The 17,433-nt window shown below is 41.2% G+C and overlaps 1 protein-coding gene and 1 long non-coding RNA gene across 3 annotated transcripts in view; one reads left to right on the top strand and one right to left on the bottom strand.

The window, feature by feature from the left end:
• LOC310842135 overlaps positions 1–17,433 on the top strand; it is a 44,541-nt gene that overhangs the window by 15,410 nt on the left and 11,698 nt on the right. The gene's annotated exons all lie outside the window — the stretch shown is intronic.
• Positions 2,270–17,433, bottom strand: part of SOCS5 (suppressor of cytokine signaling 5) — a 33,306-nt gene continuing 18,142 nt past the window's right edge. Inside the window, exon 2 of the mRNA XM_083733485.1 lies at positions 2,270–11,573. Within this exon, the coding sequence (XP_083589611.1) occupies positions 9,963–11,561 (1,599 nt within the window). The 5' untranslated portion in view covers positions 11,562–11,573 and the 3' untranslated portion in view covers positions 2,270–9,962. The remainder of the gene's footprint in view (positions 11,574–17,433) is intronic.

Below are 17,433 nucleotides of genomic sequence, written 5' to 3'. Positions count from 1 at the left end.
TTCATCAATAACCAAATCAATAACACTCTTCATCAATTTATCCAAATTCTCATCCCCTAAGATCGATCTATACCCTTCCACGAGTTTCCCCCTTTCAAACATAGTACAGATGGGAATAAGATAAATATGAATAATAATTTTACAGCCTTTGGATTCCAATTTTCCCTCCCCTCTTTCCCCTTTGCGTTTCACCTATCCCTCCACTTCTAATATCTTCCTGGAGTTCCCACATTACACTATGTCCCTCCGGTTCTTTGCCAGTCTTTAATTACAGATGTCCAATCGTAGAAGGAGTCTATCAAATAAGGGCCCATTTCTTCTATCCAGGTTTTTATATCCAGGAGTAAAAACTCCAATTTTGTATCCATAAGCTTGTCAAACCTGAATATCCCAAATGTTCCCCCAGTTCTGTCCAGTTCTTGTTATTTCCTTGTTCTTATCAATCATTCTCCTCCTTTTTAATTCTCTGTTCTCCCACAGAAATGTTCTTTTTCCAAAAGTTTCTAGTGTCTCTGCAGAGGTTTGTTATTCATGGAGCAAAGCATTGCATCATGTTCCTTTCATTTTCCAACAAATAGTTCCATTGTTTCCTGTAGTGTATAGACCTCTGTAGACAAAATAATGTTCCATTTCTGCAGTTTCCCAGGAGATTAAAAGTTCCATTCAACTGTTCAGATTTCCTGTGAAAAACACATGCAATATCCCTCGGCTCCTCTAGGTGGATTGCAATAACAAAGTTCCCTTCCAGAATCACATCCACCAGACCAAGTAGCTTGTTGACCGATATTTAAAACAGTTTGTATTCAATTTGTAACAAATATAACCGGCAAAGTCCTCATAACAAAGTCTCTATTTTAATCTTCCTTTTTGACAGCTCTTTGACAGCTGTCAAAACCTCCATCACTTTTCTCCAGGCAGTTTCACGAATCGCTCCAGGGATTCCGGGGGGGTTGCTTTTTTTAAAAAAAAACAATTCCACTTTTCTCCTCCAGCTCAATCTTATAATTTTCCCTCGCGAAGTTGCTGATTCGGCAAGATAAGGTTACACTCGATCTTAGTTGTCCAGTCCTTTGTTTTGGCTCTTCTACAATTTAGGGGTAGGCTGACTTCCTTTTTTCCACCTCCCCCGTTCGCTCCGAATTTTAAAAATTTATCCCCTTTTTTTTAGTCCATATTCCAATTACTCACGGGTTCTTCTTTAGAGCCGAATTTTCAATAGAAGAAGTCAGCGCTCTCCGCCGGATGGCATGCGGCTGCGCTCGGCAGGGATAGCAGAGAACTCAAAGCACCACGCTTCTCCCCGGCACCCGATCCGTAGCCTTTAAAAAGGCTCCTTCACGAGTCGGGAGAGCGCTAACGGTGCCAGCCGAGTCTCCATGTCCACGGCCTCAATCTGGCCGTGGTTTTTAAGGGTCCCCGCATCGCCGGTGCGGTAGGACCCAGCCCCTGCCAAGCCGGCTCCCTCCGGAGCTCGGAGGGAGCCCGCCATTTGGCGATGGCGCCGACCCGGAAGTCTCTCTCTAAAGTTGTGTTTTGATATTTTTATTGTTTATACCGTACACAATAAAGTGGCTCTCTCTCTACCAATGTCATTTTGGCATAAAACACTGCCAGAAAGGAGCGACTGAGAATGTGAGCCAAAAAGGCCTTAGCTTGAAGCTCACCTCAGTCACCAAATCATTAGGTGGCCTTGCCCACAATTCTACTATTCATGGAATGAAAATCTCCTCCCGCAAAATACTTCCCCATCCTAGAGCCTAGCTTCCATACTGTGCTAGTACTGTATACTGTCTCAGAGAGTGATGAACTAGGAATTAAGTTTGGAATCCATCCAACATTATGAACTTGGTAGTCTTTGGAAATCCCTCAATGCCATCCTTTCCCAAATCTGCACTACGGAAATAACACAATGTATGTGTGGTTTGCATAGACTTTTAAAAATGTTCTAGATGGAACTATGTATTCAAGAATAAAGAGCAATGCAATCCGTGATATTGCTTGGAGGCCAATGCCATGTCCGGCAAAAATCTAGACTTAATACAAGCTGTAGCTATGAAATGGAGAAAGAGGAAAATGTCACCATTCAAAATTTACCTTTGACCAAAAGAAAGAAAGAAAAATAAATAAATAAATAAATAATAAATAAATACATACATACAGGAGCATTATAAAAACCACAATTACTGCATCTACCTGCACACTTGAATAAAGCATTCTGGTAGTAAAATTGTCGTTGTGATAGAGGTTCAAACAACTTTAGTTATTTTCATTTATTTGTTTATTAGGAAATGAGTTTCAAATGCATAAGTAGCTTATCAGAGCTGCTGACGATTTCATAACGACGTTATTGCCAGAACTTCACAATAGAACTGCATAGTCTGGGTGGGTGGGTGAGTGAGTGCATGTTCTGAAGTTTTGCTTTTATAGATAGAAAAAAAATATGCATTGTCCTTTAGCAATTATGCTTTAATAAGGCTAGCATTCCAATGCAACAGTGTAAAATCCCCTTTTCTGACATCATGTACAATAAAGATCACAGTTCATCCACAATAATGCACATCTTACACACCTCTAAACCAGCCTGAGATTGCAATTCCCATGTGGTAAAACTGTACCAATCTAGTTCAAACACCAGGCACGATGCTGTTAAAAACCCATCATGCTATAAACAGAGTTAAACTTGCATAAGCAGACTAGCAGAACTTCCTGCCTCCCTCCAATGGCAACATCCCCCCCCCAAGCTCCCCAAAATTATTGGTGGGAGGGGGGACTACCAACAGGAAGAAGTGGGGCAGGGAAGTCAGCTTTTGCCAGCCGTATTATCCATACTTAACTTATCTGAAGGAATAATGATTCCACACCTCTAGAGCAACATAACCTTATAGGGGAAGGAATCAGATCTCTGCAAAAATGAACGGGTTTCTATTAAACTGAGCCCAAATTCTTACCTGCAGCAAGAAGCCAAAGTAGGTCTGCATTTTTTTAAAAAACCACCATTGTGCATATTGTACATATTTATCAAAAAGAATCAACAGAATGTGACATTAGCCTCAAATTGTGTTTTGTTTTTTAAATACGGTATCTGCAGTTCAGTGAGACATCCTACTTTATGGTATTCTTAAAGACTTCTCAGGAGTTAGGTCACACTTGTTTCTACCTCTTTCTGACATGGCGCAGAGAGAGGGGGCAGAAAACCTCCTTCCAAAAATCCGAGGAAAAGTTTTGCTAATGGTTTATTGTTCCAGAAGGAACACATTCATCCTGGCCCCTAATTTACTGGAGACTAAATAGTAATGCCCAATTTGTCCTGATTAACAAGGTGAGGTGTGATCTGCTTCAAGACCACAGATGAAAACATTAACTACTTGTAGGAAAAAAAAGTGTACATAGCAGACCAAAACCAACTTTGAAGCACTGCATGTACAGAAGAGGCCTTGACTTTAGATTCCTTCACAAGATGGACAGCCTTCCGAGCACTGCCTTAATAGTTTTCTTGTTATTCAAAATTTACAGTGCAGCACCAGAAATAAAGTCAATCAAAATGCAACTGGGCTTGTATATAGCTAAGCCAGTGTTTCTCAAACTTTCTGGACATGGGCCCCCCTTCTAAATCCCGACCTTTGAGTGCACACACACACACCCCACAGCAAAGCAAATGCTATCTTTGCATACAGCTGCAACTGCTGAGCTCTCCTCCTTTTCCCTACTAAGGTCTGATTTCATGCGTCAGTCAGGTTTCTCTCTCCAAAAAAATCTGTCAGGTACCCACACAATTGATGTCCGGGTGCTTCTTAAAACTCTTTTGATTCACCAGGGCTTTTGGCACCATTTGAGATGTTTGGTGATTTTATTGACTGTTTGGACTTCTTAGCTTTATATTCACCGTTTTATGTTTATTAAAGGTAAAGGGACCCCTGACCGTTAAGTCTAGTTGCGACGCTCATCTCGCTTTACTGGCTGAGGGATTGCGACGCTCATCTCGCTTTATTGGCCGAGGGAGCCGGCGTACAGCTTCCAGGTCATGTGGCCAACATGACTAAGCTGCTTTTGGTGAACCAGAGCAGCGCACGGAAACGCTGTTTACCTTCCCGCCAGAGCGGTACCTATTTATCTACTTGCACTTGATGTGCTTTCAAACTGCTAGCTTGGTAGGAGCAGGGACCGAGCAACGGGAGCTCACCCCGTCGTGGGGATTCGAACTGCCGACCTTCTGATCAGCAAGCCCTAGGCTCTGTGGTTTAGACCACAGTGCCACCCGCGTCCATTTTGTTTATTATGACAGCTGTTTTTAAGTGTGACTGAAAGCTACCTGGGGGGTGGGGAGAGTTGGAGATAGCAGAGAGGTGGTGCATGAGTATTTTCAATAAAATAAAATAAAAAGGATTTTTGGTCAGGGCACTGGTCCATTATTAGAGAACTAAACAAGGCATCTCAAGACTCACACACAAAAGTTAGCCAGCCAGGAAAGGAGGCAGAGCAGTTGCTATGGTCAGAAGCATTCCTATGTTTCGAATCTCTCTGTAGCTTCCAGACTTTGCATGACAGTTTTGGCAGCAGCTGACATGCTAAAACCTGTTACCTGGAAGAAGACCTGTCTGTTGCTCTGCATTCTGCAAGATCCTCCCCCCTCCATGAATTCTGCCCTCCCACCACCAGGGGGCCCTCTCCCCACAGTTTGTGAGCCACTGGGCTAAGCACAAGAAGGGTACTGCAGCATGTAAAATAGCAACAAATTCCTACAAAAATTAAGTGCAATTATTTCCACTGAATGTGAATGACACTTTTAACATGTTTCTTGTAGTACAAAAACCAAGTCCCTGATTTGAATCGTTTTGAAGGAATTCACACTAAACACACATTCACCAACAGGGGGAAAAACCCAACCATTGTAGAATTTAACATAAATTGACGGAGCGTGAAAAAGCAGGGAAAGTACACTTGGGCACAATTTCATGCTGGTTACTTTTTTTCCATTTTAATGTAAGCAGCTAGTTTTAGAGCAGTTCATAAACCAAAAGTTTGCATATTCAGTAATACAGACCCACACACAAACCCAACAGTTATAACATGCTTACATTTAACATTAGTGAAAAGTACTTACATGTTCAGAGCAAAAAGAAATTCCACATTGGAAATCTGACATTTGAAAGCACATTTGATACAATTAATGCAAAGTTGGATAATCCTAAATGCCCGGAAACCTCAGATTTGATGCTGGCTCCTATACATTTATGTGTTCTCCTCAGCCCTAGCCCAATGAGATTTTTCCAAACTAACCCTTTTAAAGTGCTCTCTGGGAGACTAAATAAACTCCTTTCAATAGCTTTCTGGTGTATATAGATCTTCTGGTGTTGAAGTAGACAGACTTTGGACAATTCTGTATATTGAGACTACACTGCATTAAAAAAAATTATGAGTAACTGCTGCTAAATTATATACATTTTCATGATCTCTGGCATTGCATATTATACCCAAATAGCTTATGCTGAAGATACTTTGGTTCAATTGTTTTAGTTTGGATTATAAGCAGCAACATGTTCCTTCAACCTCTTTGGTAAAAAGAATCTGGCCAGGTTCAGACACTCACAAGCACCATTCCTTATGAGCTACACAAGTTTCGCCATCCCAATATCTAAAATACAGGGGGCACTCGACATGCGAATCTTATCTATGCAGCGGCCTGATGTACGCTTTCTTTCCTCTCTGTTCTTCTCTGAAAGAAAAATTACACAAAATAGGATACCAGGCAAATGTTTCTATATGGATTACTTGTCTCGCAGGTGGACAATACTGAAAAATTAACTCAATTTACAGTGCAATCCTATATATGATCCCTCAAAAGTAAAACTCACCAAGTTCTGTTGGACTCCCAGGAAGGACATTAGAGGATTGTAGCCTAGCCATCTACCATAAAAGATGTCTGGAAAAGCATTTCAAAACCTTTTTTTAACCACTGATTCTGTAGCATCTATTCAATCCATTCCTTGCAAACTCATTAGTGCAAAAATAAAAATGCAATTGTTTTGCCAGGCGCTGAGGAAAGGTATAAATAATGCCCTTTACCACTGCCACACATGGCAAACAGCTAACCAATTATATCCAGAAACATCACCTGATCTTAGGTCCACTTCAAAAATGACAAGCTATTACGTCAAACTTCAAATATAATGCACAGTAACTTATGACTCTTTTATATAATAAAAGAAAGCAAAATTAAAAAATGAATTGCATTTCATTCCAAGGTGCCAAAAAGCCTTTGAATGAATCCATCTTGTGAAGAATCTATATTTAGCTTAAGAAATGTATGGACAAACACAAGTGTAACAGGCAAAACCTGTGTTTGTGTACATGAGATGATGTACACATAGTGTTTATACTTCTTACCTAGAAGGGTTTTCCATATATAATTGCCTTCTTGAAGTGGCCAGATACTGCAGACCCACTATTCTATGGTTTTGCAATGAAAACCAAAGGCCACTTCAAGCATTATATTGTTTTTCAGATACACACCTTTGATAGAAACACACATCAAAAAATGAAATGTGTGGGTGTAAAAAGCACACCCCATTCAGATCCACACTAGAGAGCTGGGATTTGCACCAGTTGTCAAGCATATCCCATGGAAAACTCACAGTTGCCTCCATGCAATGTGTGAAATGGCCCCAAATGCTTGGAAACATCTGTATTTGGGTGTTCTAGAGAATTTCATTTATGCTTAAATTTGGTGACATGTCAAGTAATCATTCAATTGTACATTTGTGCAAGCTAAACTAAACGTAAGATAAAGCTTTTTTCTTTAAAAAAAAGGTTAACTGCTACAAGAGAAGCTCTGCAAATATAAAAGAGCAAATATACAAGTATAACACTGAAAATACTGTACTTTATTAGCACAAAAAAGCTGTAACAAGGCACAGCAAGCGGAGAAAAAACACACATTGATAAACTGGTTAGTGTTGGCATACAAGTATAACTCTTCTTGTATACTCAGCTTTGAAGTTTTCCTACCTCACAGTCACTGTCAACTGGTTAAGAACCTAGGGAGCACTAGTCATTGGTACAAGATACACAAGCAAAAAACAAGGGACTCTGTACTCCAACACAAATTTTAGTGCAAACACAACTAGGACAAAACAGGTTATGTTCTGTCCACAAAGGGGGGGAGAACCAGAAGCAAAAGAGCAAGTTTCAAAAGTTTTTTGCTCAAGGAGAACACAATCTACAACTTACCAAAAGAAGGTGCTACACCATTCACAAATACAACAGTACCTATATGAAGCCTGAAACTTTATGTATGATGCGCTGAGTAGGGTGGAGGGAAAGAAGCAGAACAGATTATCTTTTCTGGATCAGCTTTTAAGTCATAACTAAGCTAGATGGCCATTAGTTTTTAGCAGACAGTTAAAAATACTGTTTTGAACCCTTCAAAAATCAGTTAATGCAAAGCTCCAATTACTACTTGTCAGGTTTCTTATAGCTGAGTCAAGTTCATCATCACGACTTACCAGCAGCGGTTGACTTAAACTGCAATCCTACACACGCTTATCTAGGAGTTTAGTCCCAATGAATTTAATGAATCTTACTTCTGTGAAGGCTTGCAGCATTAGACAGAAGTTACTGAAACACTGTGTATACTAAACTTTACTTTTTTAAAATTAGGGCTGCAATGCTTAGGACAACTGACTACAAGCCATCTGATTAAGGTGACCCCGATTAACTGTATAGCAGATTTTTAGAAAATGTGCAAGTTTTAAGCACTTCCACAAACTGTGCAACATCTCAGAAGAGGAACTCATCCTTCTGAGTCATATTGTAGGATTTTTGGGGGAGGGGTGCTGCCAACTGGGTGCCTGAGATGGCCTTCACTGGCACCTCCAGGCTGCCCTTACCCACAACTCTTTCTTTCTTTCACAGGACTCTAGCCATCCTAGAAAAGAAGTTATGAAGCAGAAGGTGCAGGTGCTCTTCTAAGCAACCGACGTGAAATGATCCAGCCCGCCTGCTCCCACCTGACAGTGTTTTTAGTCAATGAGTGTAGTCAGAACAGTGCCTGATAAATGAGTTGTTTGGGCAGCAGGCAAAGGGTCCCAAAGAGGTGCCGTTTCCTGCTTCCTGCACTTTTCCTGTTCCTGTCTTGTTTCCTAGAACTTGGAAGGTTTGCAGCTACATTTACTTTGCTGCCTGCCAGCCACATAGAGCAGTTGACAGGCTGCTACTTGAGAGGCTTTTAAAAATATGTTTGGAGTAGGGGAAGCAGCCCTAGAATTAATAGTTTTGCTGCCTGCTGGCCACGTGAAACAGTCTGCGGATAGTTGCTTAAGAAACTTTTTGAAAATGTGGGGTGGGGGGAGCAAGATGGCAAGCCTCCCATTGTTGCCATACTTGTTTGCTGCCTGCCGGCATGTGGATCACACAGCAAGGATTGTCCCAAAGTTGTTTGAAGGGGGGAGCCCAGTACAGAGACATCATAATGGTGGTGGTAATAATAATGATGCTAAGAATTTTCCTGGTTGTTTCCAAGTTGCTACATGCTGGAGGGGTGGGGTAATGCAGAGGCATCATTATTATCAACATCACCATCCTCACCACATTATTCCTGATTGTTTCCAAGTTGCTGGTTTTTGGGGAGGGAGTCATTTCAGAGGCATCAGTGTTATCACTCCCCCCCCCCCCCCGCCTGGCCCACAGGGATTGCTCCCAGGTTGTCTGGAGAGAAGAGGACTTAGTGCAAAGGCAGAAAAATCATTATCATTGTTTCCTCATACACCCCTAGTTTTGAGATGCTTGTAGATGAGTCAGCCTTAAAATCACACTACTCTGCAACAGTATTGTTCAACTACTTCTCTGGTGAGTCCTTTCTGTATTTTCTGTGTTTTTCTATTATTTTCTTCTCCATAAAGATAGGGAAAAATACTTATGAGTCAGCTTTATGTCTTTTTATCTCTGATTACGCATAGATATATTTAAAACCTGAACTGAATTTCCCATATTCGAACTATTTTATGTTCCCATTTCTTTTCTTTTTCTTCTCTTTTGAAGGTGGCAGCCATTATGTGTTAGGCTACACCCCCGGTGGCAGCCATTTTCTAACTGGTACCCTTGGTATCTTCTCAAAATTCAGAATGTACCCCCAGATCCAAAAAGGTTGGTGAGCACTGCTATAAGAGATGCCTCTTTCAAGGTATCACAGCAGGCACATGTAAGCATCATTATAAAATAAAGTATGTGTTTCCTTTTCCTGCATATGATTACTATTTTAGTGATATGCAAATTTATGCAAACTTAGTTGGCTGATTAATCTATTAGGACTCAAACAATCATACACTAAAGTATACTTAATTGGGATACAGCCCTTTTAAAAACCAGAGTTTGGTGCCGAGTAGATGCATATAAGTGCTCATTAATGTACGTGATCAATTCTTAGAAGTGCTAGGTGACAGCAGTTTCCCTAGTTGCTCATGATTTTTCATTTTAGAATAGCTTTAATGCAAAAATTGTCATGGGGAAAAACTGAACTTTAAAATGTACTAAGAAAGCAACTACACTGGAACACAACTGCTGGTGTTCAAATGTTCAAAAATGAAAAAAGTCAGCAACTCACTTTGTTCTGACTCCAGAAATTGAATGGAACTTAGAAAATATTCAATGGCTGCTTTGCATAATAACTATAGGAATTGCGGAAAGAAAATAGTGTATTTCAGAACCAGACAATTATAATCTGCAAGCCCGCATTTAAAAATGTGTGAATTTGTGTTCAACATATTGTTTCAAGAGATATTCACAACTAAGCTTGATTAATAGCAGGCAGCATCTGAACACACTCAGAAACACATTAAGCTTAAAGTACCATATTGCAAAAGAAGACGAAGAAGCAGCTGAACACTGATGTGCTAACCACAGTTATACTGTATTTGCACAAAAAAGCACATATTTCTAGTGAGCTTACTGGGGACTCTGAACTCTGTTCACTTTGCCTTTATTGGTTCCCGCTCCAACCATCGCACTCGGACCTTTTGCTTATAGTGATATTCCTTGAGAAAGTCCTGCAACATTGATGGCAAAGGGAGACAATCAATCCCATCATACGAAGTGTACCTACAGATTACTGCCCGGCAGATATATTGCAAGCTGAAAGGGAAAGTTCTGTTTAGGGAGACTGTAAGCAAAGGTTCAAAAAACATGCAAGAACTAGGATCTTTGTAGTGTTCTAGAAGCCCTGTAACAGTGGAGGAGTGAAACACACAGGGGTCATGAGCATCAAAACTAAAGTTGTGGTTCCATTGTTCAATGCGTGCATGCAGAGACCGGTTGTAACGGCGGAAGCTCACAGAGAAGAGGTAGTCTTCTTGAGCAGAATCCCTGAGCAAAAAAGTGCCTTCGGGTTTTCCTTCCAGAAGTGCTTCTGCTTCGTAGCGGTCCATCACTCCCCAGTAACAAGGATTGCCAGTAATTTGCAGTAAGTCTGGGACAAGGCAGTGTATATAATCAATCTGAGTATGTACTTTCCAAGCTCCTTGTCTGCTGGTGTGGCTATGGCTCTCTCCAGATACCTGCCGCTGCTTCTGCCTACGCGACTGCAAGCAGAGAGTAGTCGTGTCCTCCTCCAGGTCGCAACTTCCCTGTGGCGTTGAACTCCCGTCTCCAGTCAGCTCAGACATGCCAGGGGCCAACTTTGGTCCCAGTTTATATAGCGGGTTAACTTGTGCAGTAGCTTCAAAAGTATGTATCTGAGCATTGGGAGGAGGGTCAACCCCTTCTTCAATACTCAGCCTTCGTCTTTCTCTGAGCCTGTCCTCTTCATCTTCTGTAGAAGCTACGGAAGGATCAAATGCATCAAAAAGAGTTGAGTGGGGGCTCACTGGGGCTGTGTGCTGCTTAATTAGATGCCATTTTTGAGCCAGATCTGACCCAGGAGGGAAAGGACATTTCTCTAGCATTAGTTCAGAGAGATGGATCTTCCTTTTGTTAGAAAAGAGAGGTTTGGATGGTTTGCAGTACGTTCTCATAGGAAAACACAAGCCAACGGTATCCTGAAGTCTTTGTCGCAGAGAGCGACTCCCAATGGTCCTGCTTGAGACACTGTCCGTGTCATGAACAGAGCTCACGCCGTATCTTCTCTCTCTCCTTTGCAAGCGAGAACGGCCAAATCTTTTATCACTATCCAAAGAGCTCTGGGTTTTTGTAGAGCAGGAATGTTTCTTTTTCCCACCCCATGGTGCATGCCTTGAGTAGGAATCTCTTCGGGCAAGTCTAGCTCCTGTGCCAACACCCAAGTCACTCTCCCTCTCAATGCTTATTTCCACAATTTGCGGGATCTCTGCGGCACAGTTTTGATTTTTCCTTGCAGAGCTTTTTGAAGGGTTTAGACTCAGTTGTAAAGAAACATCTCTTAAAGGGCTGCTGGGTCGTTGCGCAGCTGGATCAGGAACAAACACACTTTTATCTCTAACAGAAGAACAATTCGAGTTTACATCTACATTTTCACTTCTGTTTCCACCTTCAGAGTTGAAGAGATTCTGGCATCTGTACTTGAAGCTGTTCCACATGTTCCCAACTTTACCCATGGATTAGGTTACCTAGATTTCAAACACAGGAAGACAATATTTTAGTCAAGTCATCTGCTGAATAGAGAGACTCAAAATGAGTTTCTTAATGACAACTCATTAACAAAATGAGAAGCTAAGGGGGAATGTTTATATTTTTATCACTCCCCCTTATATACCCCAATGGAGCCCTCATGGTAGCTTACAATAAAACAAATTGTTTAAATACTCTACACCCAAAATATTTAGGATTTTCTATTTATAATGAACACTTCAGTTTTTATGATATTCTATGCAATGGAGTGCAGAGGTTTCAGTTATAATTTTAGAAATAGGATAGGCTTTGGACAGGTGTATGTATAAGGTTGAAACTGAGAAAGAAAGATTTCTATCTATTAAAATATTCCTTATTAAAATATTCATTTCATAGGCCTTCTTTTCTGCAAATAGATAGAAATACTACAAAATGTAGGATAACATGCATGCTCATATAACCTCCATGGTGATGTTATTCAGCTACTGTTCCCAATTAAACTGAGCATTCATATTCATTTAGATTTCCCATCTTTAGTAAAGGATAAAGTTATAGAACAAGAGATTTTGGATCATCTGTGACTAGTACTTTTTAAAATTCAGCTTACTAGCTTTTTAGGTGTTCACTAGCAGAAAGTTTCATTCTAATGTACCACAAAAAAAATGTTTTAAAAAATGATAGTCTTTCTGCAACACTGGACTTTTGAGTAGAAAATATCAAAGCTAGGAGAATGCGATGGCAGAGCTAAAAACAACAGGATCCATAATATTCTTGAAAGTATTAGCAAACTGTGCGAAAAGATTCCTGTCAATCTGCAAGTACATTGAAGCAACAATTCTGAACGATGACCCACAAAGCAGTTGGTGATCTGAGTTGGCTGATCATTTGAGCTGGCTGCCTGCTTCTCCCCCAGCTGCTGCTCAACATCAAAATACTACTAAATATACATCCCTTTTCTAAGATTAGTTTTCCAGGTAAGCAATTTTTGTAGTTGCCATTAAAATGATATAACACTGTAATACAGCAGATTTTGTTCTCAACCCACTACACCATCAGCTTGTCCCACGCTTAACACTGTTATTTGACAGATGCTCATCTAGTATCTGTTTATAGTCACTTTATGCATTAGAGTAGTAGTGGGGAGCCTTCAGCCTAATTAGGCCCAGCAGGCATCCTAATTTGGGCCACAATCCTATTTTCCCTAAGTCACATCCATCAACCCCACATGACATAATATATGTAAAGATAAAGACACGGGTGGTGTAAAGGAACCACGGGGAGCCTGAAAATGTGCTCCCAATTGCTCCTTGGCAAGCAAGTCTTGTATTTGGTACTTTTAAGATCTGCCACCAAATGCAAACCCCTTTTGGGTGGCATTGGTTCCACTCGGAAGCCCCCAATTAGAGCCATGTTGAAAGGGGGACTTGAAGCCAGTACTAATCGCAGGCTGATCACTAGTGACTTCATGTCCCACTGCGATTGAGTATACTTCAGGGTTCCTGATTTTGAGTGCAGCCATGCCTTGCCAAAAATGGAGCTTGAAGGACAGTGCTGATCAGCTGTAACTTCCAAGCACCACTTCTATTGGCTGGGACCTTCCTTTGCAAAGCTGCTTGAATCAGTGGTGTAGCGTGGGGGGTGCAGGGGGGGCCGGCCGCACCGGGCGCAACATCTGGGGGTTAGGGTTAGGGGGCGCAAATCCACGGGTTAGGGGGCGCAAATTACTTGCCTTGCCCCGGGTGCTGACAACCCACGCTACGCCACTGGCTTGAATGAAAGCTGCACTGCAAAGGTAAAATTGATCATCTGGTGCCTTGCCAGTCCTGGGATTCCTGCTCCCTGTCTTGCTGGACTTTTCCCACCTAGCCTGACGGGGGGGAGGGGCTGACTGATTCCAGTCACGAAAGCTGAGGCTGCTGAACAGACTCTTGGTTTGGGGTATTGCTTGGGGACTTGTGTCACTGTTATGGGTATTAATTCTTTGTATCTTTATCTTCAGATCTTTTATGATTTATGTGAAAATTGCCTGGTTGTATACTTTTTGATGTGTTTTATTTATAAATGACTTTTGTTGTGTTTGTGATTATGTAAATCTTTTCATGTTGTAAGCAGCCTTGGGCATTGCTATAACTACAGTGGTGCCTCGCAAGACGAAAAGAATCCGTTCCGCGATTCTCTTCGTCTAGCGGTTTTTTCGTCTTGCGAAGCAAGCCCATTGACAGCTTCGCGGATTAGCGCTATTAGCGGTCTAGCGTCTTTTAGCGATCAGCTGTTAAGCGGCTTATCAGCGGATCAGCTGTTAAGCGGCTTAGGAAAGGGGGGGGAACCCGCGGGAACTCGCAAGATTTTTTCGTCTTGCGAAGCAACCCCATGCGAAGCGCCTCCAAAACGGAAAACCCTTTCGTCTAGCGGGTTTTCCGTCTTGCGAGGCCTTCGTCTTGCGGGACACCACTGTATGGAAAGGCAGCATACACAAAATGATGGTGGTGATGTCAGGGAATTCACAGGTAGGCAGCCCTGCCAACATGTCAAAGTTGCTTACAGAAGGTGGAGGAGCACAGTGTGTCAGCCAGATATCTGCATCTGTGTATCATGCATGCCAGTTTTGTGTGGTTGAGGCCCACAGAGCACAAATTAACTGGGGAGCCACATTGGGTGGGGAGATGGCACAAACTTGCTCTGCTTTGACAGGGTTTTCTATCTACCCCAATACTTGCTCTTAAAATGAAAACTAGAGCTGAATGTTTCTAGTTTCTGCAACTGTAAATTGTGATCAACCTTCCATTAAGGTATTGGCTGAACAGGCAGCTTCCCCCTAGCAACAGGGCCATTTCAAAGACAAACTCTTTATTGAGTCAGTCTAATCAATACCATTGTGTGATTCACCATTCATCCTCCCTCCCCAGCACTTAGTCAGTTTTTCCTTGTTACTTGTGAGTAGTGCATACGTTGTGATTTATTAGATGCCTGTTCCCTAAAAGGTCTCCAAGCAACTTAAATTTAAAACAATAATTATAAATACATTAAACTATTAAAAAAAGTATATAATAGATTAAGATTATCATACAAACACCTAGAATACACACACAGACAGACAAAAATGGTTCCCCACTACAACCCAACCACATTAGGCTTTGACAGCACACTAAGAGTAGTTATTTGATGACTGAGATAATGATGGCTGTAAAGTGAACATAGATTTCCCAAGTTCAGAGAATTCAGCCCAATAGGAAAACACAGGAAGAAAATTGATATTATGGGTTCAGCTTAGAAACAATGAATTTGAAATAAATGTGAAACTGTAAAGGCGTAATATACTTTGACAGAGCATGTCTTGAAAAGAGATATTGGTGCCCAATATGCTATGTCAACTGGCAGGGGTCCACAATTCACAGGGGCCACCGGCCACCAACCACAAACGTAAGCCCTAGTCTTCCACCTAACCTTGGAGCTAGGGGTTATTCACATAACTGTACTGTGCATTGGAAGTACAGCACAGTCATTATGGGGCCAAACTGTCTTACTCCAAAGTTAAAAAGAAAGGTCCTGCAGGACCCTGGAATTTCTCTTCTGTTTCTAAGGAGCTCTAAGAGTCTATGAAGCAAAGCACAGAAACAAGCCACTACCCATAACTAAGCTTTATTTCCACTATGAATGAATTTACCCCATAATCTCTGCCAAACTTGTTGTTAAAGCATTATATTTATTAAGGTGAAAGGTAAAGGACCCCTGGATGGTTAAGTCCAGTCTAAGGCGACTATGGGGATGCGGCATTCATCTCATTTTCAGGCCGAGGGAGCCAACGTTTGTCCACAAACAGCTTTCCAGATCATGTGGCCAGCATGTCTAAACCGCTTCTGGTGTAATGGGACACCGTGACAAGTGCCAGAGCTCACAGAAACACCATTACCTTCCCGCCGCAACGGTACCTATTTATCTACTTGCACTGGTGTGCTTTTGAACTGCTAGATTGGCAAAAGCTGGGACAGAGCAGAGGAAGCTCACCCCATTGTGAGGATCTGAACTGCTGACCTTCCGATCAGCAAGCCCAAAAGGCTCAGTGGTTTAGACCACAGTGCCACCCGCGTTCCTATTATAGTTATTTGCAGGACCTGAAATAGTGAAACGTGGGAGGATTAAAATCTTCATAGCCACAATGTCGCCCAACCAAGAAAGGTTTAGACCCTCCCAGGATTTCAGTTCCTTGCCCAACAAGGGCTCAAAATTTGCTTTACTTAAAGAGTACAAGTTTTCTGTTATGAATATTCCCTGGTATTTCAGCTTTGAGCTCCCACAATGCTTTGTATGAAAACTTGAGACCGTGTGAAGACCCCAATATACATAATTTCATATCTGGTTTCATTATGTGTAGGCCTGCCACTGTCAAAATTATTCAATTCTTAGATAATTTCAGGTAATGCCAATTCTGGTTTTGATAACATGAGAGCTATGTCACTGGCAAAAAAAGGATAATAGTATGCATTTTACTTTTATTTTTTCTACACTTTCTACATTCACATTGTTTCTAATTACTATTACCAATGGTTCAATAGACAAGCCAAATGAAAGTGGGGACAAAGGGCACCCTTGTTTTACTCCTCTTTTTATAGGGGTTTCTGAGTCGAGAAAAATTACACTGACAGTAGCATAAGAACTTCAAAAAATGTATACTTCAAAAATTGAATTAATAAATCACTCTCCCATGTTAAGTCTATGTATCAGTGCTTTTAAAAATGTCGAACTGGGCCTTTCCAAAGGCCTTTTAAACAGCTAATGAGGTTACTGCAAGCGTGTTACCTTTCTTTTTACTATAATGAATGACATTCAATAGGTGTCACATTGGAACCACTATCTGCCAGCAAGGCATAAAGCTCATTGGAACCACTATCTGCCAGCAAGGCATAAAGCTCAACCTGTAATAAACGTATTCAACCAGTTTGTTAAAATGCCTGTACAGTGGTACCTCAGGTTACATACGCTTCAGGTTATATACGCTTCAGGTTATAGACTTGCTTCAGGATGAGAACAGAAATCGTGCTCCGGCGGTGCGGCGGCAGCAGGAGGCCCCATTAGCTAAAGTGGTGCTTCAGGTTAAGAACAGTTTCAGGTTAAGAACGGACCTCCGGAATGAATTAAGTACTTAACCTGAGTGACCCTGGGCTTGAGGTACCACTGTATATAGCTTAGCATCCTGGTTTAACAGGCTAATTGGACAATATTATTCAACTAGGTCAAGGTTTTTCTTCAACTTTCAGTAGTAATGTTAATTTAAATTGATGCCTGGAAGTTTCCCTGAAAGAACTTCATTCAACAACTGGCTAGATGGGGATAGAATTCGTTGTAAAAATGTTTAAAGAATGCTCCTGTAAAACCGTCACCACCCAGTACTTTGTATCCTTTTAGTTTTTTTAAATAGTCATTTGCACTTCCTTCAATTCAATTGATTTATTCAAAGACTGCATTTCTAACTGTAGTAAACAAAGTTTATTTTAATATTCATTGATAGCAAACAAAGACATTGACAGTGAACTGTATAAGTCCAAATAAGATGTCTTAAATAATTCACATTTGTCTTTTTCTTTGTATTGAAAAATGCCAAAATATTTGCGCAGCACTCTTCTATGGGCAACCTTTTTTTAAAAAATCTGATTGGCTTGCATTTTAGAGTTTTTGTTTCCAAAGTCACAGTATTTTTGGTTTAGATATAAAATGTTAACCTCTACCCTAAAGGACTCTAGAGCAGACACTTTGGCTTTCAATATTATGAAACACCCCCTGCCCCCACTGTATAGGGGGGAAATAAGGCTGAGAATGTGCCTATGGCCACCTAGTAAGTTCATGGCAGAAGCAAAATTCAAG

This window comes from Podarcis gaigeae (genome assembly GCF_964106915.1).
Source record: "Podarcis gaigeae genome assembly, chromosome: 3".
Lineage (NCBI taxonomy): Eukaryota > Metazoa > Chordata > Lepidosauria > Squamata > Lacertidae > Podarcis > Podarcis gaigeae.
The sequence above is the reverse complement of the archived record's forward strand: the minus strand, read 5'-3'. Positions and strand labels throughout refer to the sequence as shown.